The 9,492-nt window shown below is 37.5% G+C and overlaps 1 protein-coding gene across 1 annotated transcript; it reads right to left on the reverse strand.

Annotated features, from left to right (window-relative positions):
• Nucleotides 1-25: 25 nt before the first annotated feature.
• On the reverse strand, nucleotides 26-4,482 carry srsf3a (serine and arginine rich splicing factor 3a). The gene is made up of 7 exons (XM_088309950.1): nucleotides 4,318-4,482; nucleotides 3,165-3,202; nucleotides 2,633-2,843; nucleotides 2,399-2,533; nucleotides 734-772; nucleotides 571-657; nucleotides 26-478 (listed from the first exon to the last, which is right to left on the reverse strand). Exons 2-7 carry the CDS (start codon nucleotides 3,169-3,171, stop codon nucleotides 451-453), a joined length of 507 nt encoding a protein of 168 aa, XP_088166076.1. The 5' UTR covers nucleotides 3,172-3,202; nucleotides 4,318-4,482; the 3' UTR covers nucleotides 26-450.
• Between the last annotated feature and the right edge of the window lie 5,010 nt (nucleotides 4,483-9,492).

Raw genomic sequence — 9,492 nt, forward strand, 5'->3', positions numbered from 1 at the left:
AAAATAAAGACCAACAATATCTGACTTAGGAAAAAAATCATTTATTGATGAAACGATTCACCATCAGCAATGTTGTCAGAGCTCAAAAAGGAAACAAGAAATGATTTGAAAATGTGACAGAAAAAGAGTTGCAGATTCTGCTTTAGGCAACAGCCACAGTTGAATCCGTTTTCCGTCACACAAATGAACAGCAAAAAGAAAAATTTAAACAATTTCATAACCAAAGGACATTAAAATCAAAATGTAAACCAGATAAAAATCAAAACCTGATACCAAAACAATCATGCTGAATAAACCAAAATACAGAAGAAAAACGTCCTTTATTGTTAACTGACTAACGACAGCGTTACCTGGACAACTCAAACATCACTTTGAGTGGTTAAGTAACATCTAAAAAGAAAGCCTGACTATAAAAACTGGAGTTCCCACACAAGTCATTCTGTGACATCTTCATTTCCTGTCGTTGGAACGAGATCGGCTGCAGAGGAAAGGTCACAATCAATGGAAAATAAAGCACCAAGCAGTATTTCAGATAGGATAGATTACAAACATGACAATTATAACACATACCTCCTTGACCGCGAGAATGATCTTGAGCGCTTACGAGTCTTGTCTCTGGAAGTAGACCGATATCTGCGTCTGTCTCGTGAAAGAGACCTGAAGAGGAAACAATGCTTATTAATCCAGTATTGCATTGGGGATAATTAAAAAAAAAAAAGCTTTATATGCACACCTGCTGCGACTACGGCTCAGGCTCCTCCTCCGCGGGGATCTAGAGTGTAGGTGAAAATTGGTTTTAAACAGGATTACAGTGTTTAGGTACCTTGGAAATCTCGTAGGATCATCTCGGTGGAACTCCCCAATAATGGCTCAACATTCTTTTTTAGTTAAATATGTGTTGCTTTTTTCACCAGAAATAGTGAGTCAGTTCAAATACCACTAACAAGCTCAATGCTCAGTCGTGGAGCTCACTTGTAGGAGGTGGGGGTGAAGATTCTACAGTGGCAAGATGTACTTGAAAGGTCTATGCATGTCTATAAATATACTAGGCAATATTTTCTGACTGTCACCATGTTTGTATTATGTGTAAAAACATTGGATACTATATCCAAGTCCATATTAAAGCACAAGATTAGGAAATAAAATAGGGTGTGTGTGTGTGTCCGTTTTAAGGCGTTTGCTGGCTCAAAAGAGGCACTGCAGCAAACCAAATAGGTATTGATGAAATGTTACAACACCTTTGAACTAAAGGAGACAGTTGTACTAGAGATGAAATTGTATTGACAGAAGGGGAAAAACAACAAATGTGCAAAGTCACCCTAAATGGCCAACTGCTAAGCCATGAAACCTATCAGGTACACAGGCAATTGATTGCAGTAAATGAAAACTCCAGACCAGAAAGCCTTTCCAATGTTTTGACGCTCTTACTGGGATGCTTTTAAATATTTAAACTAGACAACTGCCAAGTGTAACATGTGAGTTTTGAAATAGAAAAACTCATTAACAACTATAAAGAGCATGATAAAAGCAACTTACTATTTTGGGGGGGGGTTTGGACAAGAAAGAAATGGCGCATGGTAGCCCTGGCGAGGGAGGTGAAATTGCAGAGAGGATCTGCCACATGCTGCAAATGTTGCCGATAAGAAGTTGCTTGTTTGCTGGTTGCAGGGGGCGGCTGAAGAGTTTCCCTGTCTTTAGGGGGGAGGGATGTAAGCCAATGGGCGCTCCCGTTGATACTGTGGCGAATAGTACGAGTAAACACGCCGATTGGTTGATAAAGTGAGGTGGGCCGCTGTTGATTGGTTTAAGGTTGGAGCAGTGGAGGATGCCATGAACTGCATGCTCAGGAACCAAAAGGTTGGTGGAACCTGACGACTGGCGCTGCGCCTGGGTCATGTGACAAAACCAGCCAAGCAGATCGCTGGTCAGCAGTCACATGATGCTGAAAGAGGACTAGTTGACTGACTCAGATGTTGAGAAGCGTGGTGGTGACTCTGCAACGGGGTTCAGTTTATTAATAGATGGAAAACTGAACTCAGCAAAACAAAATTTATACCGACAAAAATGTATTCTAAAATAATCTAGGAATAGGTGTATGATTGATGATGGTTTAATTAAAGCAGTTTTAGAGCAATGTATTTCTACAAAATGAGAAATTTTCATGTGGGGAGCAGACAAAAGCTGCTTTTGACAGTTGGTTTAATTTGGCACTGCCAAATATACTGCACTTAGGAAATACAAACAGATCCTTGTGAATAATCACAATGCTTTTGTGGTCAACAACTTATCAAGAAATAATATTTTCAAATCAGTTTGATTCTCACAGTATGGGGAAATCAGCCTTTTGTACATATTGCAAGTGACACGATAAAAGCGCGGCGCGAATGTAGAAACATACCTGCGTCGAGTTGGAGAGCTACGACGCCTGTCCTCATCCCTCGGGTATCGACTCCAGGACGGAGGAGGACCACGACTTCTCGAACGCTTTTCCCCAGTGGACAATTCAACCCGGACTTGACATCCACACATTGATCTTACAAAAAAAATAAAATAAAAAAGCCCTTTACAGTTAGTGCCGTTGCAAACAGCGGCAAAATTGGATGAATAACAAGAAAGAAAGAACAGGCGTTACCTTCCATCCAGTTCTCTCACAGCATCAGAGGCGTCTCTTGGATCTTCAAACTCGACGAAGGCGAAGCCAGGTGGGTTCCTGGCAACCCAAACACTTCTCAAAGGACCAAAGTATCCAAAAGCTGATTCCAACTCTGCCTTGTTGCCATTGTTCCCAAGATTCCCAACATAAACTTTGCAGTCCAGGGGACAGTCTCTGTTGTAAGAAGGGTCTGACAGGACGAGAGCAAGAGCGAAAACAATGGTCAAATTTACTCACTGGGTTGTGATACATTTCAGAGCAATAAGAAAGTACTTCGATGCACAACAATGGTTCAAGACGATTCTTCTATTAACTCTAAAACATATTGGTGGAAAAGGGCCCAAAGCTTTTATTTGGTGCATGTGATCTAATTCCGTCTAGTTCTGTATGTAATGTGTTTTTACAATACTGCATGCTTGAGAATACTTTTGAATTTAGTGAAAATTGTATTGCCGTGTCTAATCCACTGAGGACAGTGTCATATGTACTGCCAAGTAGGAATTCCCCATACCTCCCATTTCAGCTGGTCCAAGTCAACTGATGAAACACCTGAGGGAAGAAAAGTTGGGAAATTGTCACAACTTTAGACATTGCCTAAGAAATCAGTGCTTGTCACGCACAGTTGTTACAAGAGAGACAGCATTTTGATCTAAGTGGCCCGTTGTCACAAACAAACTGCAATATTGCATTTCTTCGATCACGTATTAAATATCATGTACCGATTTTAGTATTGATCTTGATGCCATACGTCCGTACTACTTGAAAAAAACAGTTAGTTAAATTCGAGCTTCAAGTAGTAAGCAGTGTTTGTTTAAAAAAAATATTGCCTCCCTTAATCATTTCACATTGGTGGTGGCCAAAAGGGCTAACCTAATATTCGGAACTAACGTTAGAGGTTCCAAATAATATATTGCAGTATTTTTATTAGAAGCGTGTATCCGTATAATTAAGGATTTCTTTTTTTTTTTTTTTAAAGGGGGGTTACATTTACAACTCCAAAGTGTCTCTCCCGTTATTAAAGCCCCTTCTTAAGAGTCCCTCGTTGCTTTTTGTATTATTCCACACATTGAGTTTTTAAGAACAGTGTGGACCAATGTTTAACTTCGGTCGAATTTTGAAACATTTATTTCATGTATTAATAACACCACCATCGCGCGTTAAGTTACTTCAAACAAGAACATCGGGGAGATATTTTACGAGTAATGGTGTAATTCGAATCAAATAGTTCTTTCAAGAAACGGCCTTTGGACGCCACATTTGGGAAAGGAATGGAACGCGGCAATGCTTTTCGCTCAACCGTCGAGCTGACGCACGCTAGCAACATTTAGCACGCCCGTTTCCAAACGCATCTTCAAAGTAAACGTCGTCGTCAACGACGCCTATGGATTTCAACACCCGGACACAAAGTCGCACAATCTCAAAACTCGAAAGAAACTCAAAAAAAAAAAGCCTACAAATAAAAAAAGAGTTAGTTATGCTCCCCATCCCCCCTCAAATCAAACAAGCGAATACGGACGCCAATGTTAGCACACACACTAGCATCGAGACGATCGAGCCAATACTTTTCCGCGGCCCTTTGTGTATCGGCTGACCTAATTCGACACCACCGTGGAGGCCAAAGAGTGTATTTTTATACTTACAACGTATTTTTTACTTAAACTCACCAGTATTGAGGCTGCTATACGACTAACACAGGTCCCGTCGAATTCAATACGACCACGCAACTAGCTTAACTTGATGTTACTTGTTAGCACCGGCAGGATACGCCAACGTGACGAGAGGTTGGCGTTCTTTTTTGTTAAGTGAGAGCTCACTTGGACCACAGCGCTCTCTAGTGCAGTGGAAGATATGGTGTCACCGTATGTAAGAAAAACAAATTCCCAGCTTTATGAATATTTAATCAGGTTAAAAAAAATCAACATAAATTAATTGCTTGATGCTGATTAATATGAAAATGTTTGTGCTTTAAATTTAATATTTGCACACAACAAGGGGCCATTACATACGCCTGCGACCCTCGTGAGGAGAAGCGGAACGGATGATGGATGGATTTTTTTTAATGAGTTAGTTTAATACGCCAAGAAACATAAACACAAGCCATGCAGTACAACCTTAAATGCACAAACCATTTGTTGCGGTTTTCTTATTACTCAGCAGGGAATATGACTAAATCAATGAGATGGTTATTGCTCAATAGGAGATGACTTGTCAAACATGCTCCGTGTCCCATAATGTTGCATGTACATGCCCAGTGCATAGTTTAGTTTTAAGATCTTTTGTTCACTCAGGGCTGTGCATGGCAAGGAGGATCCACCTTCAAAGATGAACATTTATACGTGTATGTGCCTTTTTAAACATAACACAGTTAAGTGATTTATTGCGTTCCGTTGGTCTATTTTGGGATCACGTTATTACTTACATAGTATATCTTGTTTGTGGTGATTGCGGAGTGGCGCCACGCCTCTGAATGTTTAGATAAGACTCCAACTGTCACTGTGAACATTTAACCTTGTTATGGTGATACTAACTCACACATCTCAACCAACCTCTAATCAGCAAGGCATGATGTATGCAATTTCTTCCCGTCAGATTTTCTGCCCGTGTTGCCAGAATTGAATATAGCACCCATTTAGTTTCTGGAAATGATGTGCTCCATAGTAATGTATTCTTTGTAGAAAATGCATTGTCTTATTGTTGTAGAAATCTATTTGCACTCATATAGAGGCTTGCTAACCCAAAAAATATATACATTCCTTTATTACAACAACATATATTTCTAAAATAAAATACAAAAGCATCAAGTAGTCTGATGATCAAGAACACACCCTTCATGAAGATTTAAACCTTTCAATATGATGTTATTTTTATATTCTCTAAATTGTCTCCAATGAAAATAGGTTATATTGTTGCATAATTGTTTATTAATTCTACATTACAAAGCATTACTCTTATGACATAATGTGATGACTGTGAATTATGTGTAAAGTCTTTTTTTTTTTTTTTTAAAGAATTGTTTACTATCTACCAAACTGCTGCTTGTTGTGAAGGAAGGGAGGTTGAGTAGATGCAGCGCTTCAATCAAAAATGTTTGCTCTCAACTCAAACTACCCAAAACAAATCCACATTTTCCCCAATAAACTGGTGATTCTGCAAAAACAAACAGCAGCGTCTGAACATTCGGTTTAAAAGTCAGTCGTTGATTTCATGTCGCGATATATTAAAATACAAACTTGTGCATTCAGGAGTCAACACATGTATGTAAGTTTTTTTTTTAAATGTATTTTTTAATTAATTCATTTATTTTTATAGCGCTTCACTGCTTCTGCTCGTCCACCGGTTAAAAGTTCAGAGATCAACAGATGCACACAGGAGATTGCAACATGTACTACGTAACACGGATGGCGACAACACAAAGAGCATTATGTCCCTCGGCTAATTTATGTCTCAGTGCTTGTAGGAAGGTACACACTCTTCGAACTTGATCCCCAGCCCTTTGTGTTTTCTCTTCACTAAATGAAGAGTTGAGCACTGTTTATTCTGCAAAGTGCCCAGCAGCCATGCACCGCTGTTGTGAATGAGTGGCCTTTTTTTTTTTTTATGCATCCACTCAGGGTAGTGTTTTTCAGTCCGATTAGTACGGCACATTCTGTTCTGTTTCACTTCCTGATGACTGTGCAGGCTGTATCCCTGAATGAACTCACCCGCGTGCTTCTGGTTACACCGAGACACAAGACAGATAGATTCCCGCAACTGCCTGTCAGTTTTTTTTTTACGGCCTCAAAAGATAGGACTAAGAAAGACATGCTGTTGAAGAAGGATTAAATATTAGCAAAGCAAATTTACTTATTTTAAATTGATAGATTAAAAATACATTTGTCAAGTAAAACACACCCATAAAAAAACACAAGATTAAAAAAAAAATAAAGATTTAAATAGTACTGTATTATTAAGTATTGCATCAGTATGATTTTTCGTTTTGACATATTTCTCTCTCATTATTTTGAAATATATATCTGACAGAAAAGAAACTAATAAAAGAAAAAAAATACCCGATATTCTTTAAGTGTTTTTCTTAAAGGATTTGGCTATAACAAATCCAGGATGTTGAGGATGGAACAAGCAATGAGGTCTCACACAGTGCGTCAGTATAAACATTTATTTAAGCATTTCATTTCACATCAGGTCAGATGAGGTCATCGTGACTTCCACGTAAGCATAGCGAGCTGGAGTACATGCCGCCACAATGTGCACATCAGCCTCTGTGAAAAACAACCTTGTGAGTACTCGATCATCTGAAGCTTTCTTATCAATTGGTGGGACTCGTGGGAGGCGTCGCACGATGAAGGGCCGTGTGTGCTCTCTGATGGCAGTTGTTTTCTTGGTGTATTATCTTTGCTCTATTGAATGAAATGTTCCATCAGCATGTGAGAGACAGTCTTTCCTCCTGGCGCCTCACATATTACTCATCCCTGTGGACTTGCAGAATCAAATGCACTCATGTTATGTCACCTTTGTTATAACCAAGATCACCGTGTTCCCTGCCATCGGTGTCTGGCTGGGTGCCAACAATGCAGCTAGAGAGCATCCTCGACATGTATACCATCATGAGATACGACGTATGCTGCAGCACAGAAATGCAACTAAATTAGAGACATTGTCTTATCATAAGGAAATGTTTTTGTAGTGGAAATAAAATGATGCAGGATGCAGTCCTTTTTTAAAATTACCGTACAAAAGAATGCAATCATTCAAAAATCAAATTCAAGAACAAGACAAAAAAAAAAGTGACTATTTGAAAAGCTTTACTATTATTTTCTGGTGTCTTGGTGATAATTTCGATTTTTTTTTACTGCTAAAAGAATATGAATTTACACTAAATTGTACTCACTAAAATGGCTCACTGAACAAATCACTTGTGAGTCTAGAATTTGGAATGACACAAGACAATGCAAAGTGTTGAGTTGAAAAATTGTTCGCCATTTGAATAGATTTTAAAATGCTGGCACGTATTCTCTGATCTGACATATTGGAGGAAGTTGAATATACAATACAATCAAACTTTATTTATATAGTGCATTTCACAAGAGCTGGACCTGTAACAAAGCGCTTTCCATATGGTGTAAGATAAATTAGCGGGTAATTAGAACACAAATGAAAACAAATAAACCATTGTACAATAGATACCAGAAGAACAGCAGAATCTTTTGTAAAATAATTATTTTAAAAATAATTAAGAAACTGGTCAAGTCTAACATCATAGAATAGAATTAACATTACATTTACAAGATTAGATATACATTTTCAGGAGATCATTTTTAGACATCACATGTATTTCTATATACAGAAATAACAAAAGCAGTGAACACAACATACGATGTCTATCAGTCATTTGCCATTTTCTGTGATTTCCAAACAAAAGCTATTTATTAACTACTTTTTGTTTTTATTCGACTCCCTTGATGTTTCATTGTTAAAACAGGCAACCTGGGCAAGGCATGCATGAGTAGTCGCGACCAAAAACAACAATGCTGGACAACATGTTGCTTATTATGCAACTGCGTCACACATTACTGAATGAAGTCAAATTCCATTCAAAGGTTGTACTGTACACAAAGACAAGGAGTAGGTGAGAAAGTGATGGACACAGGAAGACATTTTGTTTTTTTACAGACATTGTTTCGGTTATTTTTGCAGGTTTGTGTGAATGAGCATTATTTTGAGAGCGTTGTTTGTGCAAACATGTTAAAAAACCAGTGAGAAAAAGTTTAAACTTGCATTTTTTTATACTGTCTGAACTTCATATGTGTAAATGTTTCCCATGCTGAAATAGCCGCACTTAAAATCCTATTTTCAGAAATTATTGTTTAAAATTTTAGGCATTCTTCATAGAGGCAATCCTAATTGAGCAAATGGTGGGGGGGGGGTCTCTGAAATACATTTTGGTAAAGACAAAAGTGTATAACGGTAAATAAATAAACAGCTTCATAAAAATTATTCCTGTTACAAATTCTGTGATTGTGTAAATCCAAAAATGGCTGCATCATCCCAGCACTTCAGCTCACAGATCCCTCTGGTGTATTGCAACAACATAATGAGGCTCTCAAAAGTGGCAGCTTGACGGCTTTAATGAAAAATGCTGGAGCGTTTGTAAAAGAATCCCCCAAAAAGGAACTCTTGAGACGCTAAGAGGCGATTATGTTAGTTTCATTTTATTTTAAGCTGATGATGAATTTAGTAAAATGAATCAGACCTTTGCTAAAAAAAAATATAATAAATAAAGTAACTTCATTTGTTGTCTCTTAATGATTACATCAATAAAGATATGACTTATAGGGAAAACATTTGACTGTTTTACGATACTTTGTACTTTAACATTTGTTTTAACTTCACAACTAAGAGAAAAAAAAATTGGGCAATTTTTTATTCTTTTTTTGGAGGGGTCTCAATGGTTAAATGACATTTAAATGTCATTAACTTTGTCTTACGCTATAATGCATTAATGTGTAAAAAGAAAAAAAGTTAAAAAAAATGCAGATTTTTGCCGATGTTAAAAGCTAACATTAGCCAATTAAAGGGACAGTACGTAGAAATATTTGATTTTTCAATATTCATAACAAAAAAGGAAATACACTTAATTTCAATAATATGCAAAAAAAATCATTTCCTAATATAGTCGTACGTTTAGTAATAAATAGTACCTTTAAATCTGCCAGCTGATTAATCGGACAGTCACTATTTGTTCATCTACTGTATGTGAAGACACTGATCACGTTCGATCATGATTTCTCACACTGATTATCAACAAATGCGCTACATAAATAAAGTTGTATTGTATTGTA

Source organism: Idiotropiscis lumnitzeri, chromosome 11 (genome assembly GCF_059441095.1).
Source record: "Idiotropiscis lumnitzeri isolate Australia: NSW breed Sydney's pygmy pipehorse chromosome 11, RoL_Ilum_1.0, whole genome shotgun sequence".
Taxonomy (NCBI): Eukaryota; Metazoa; Chordata; class Actinopteri; order Syngnathiformes; family Syngnathidae; genus Idiotropiscis; species Idiotropiscis lumnitzeri.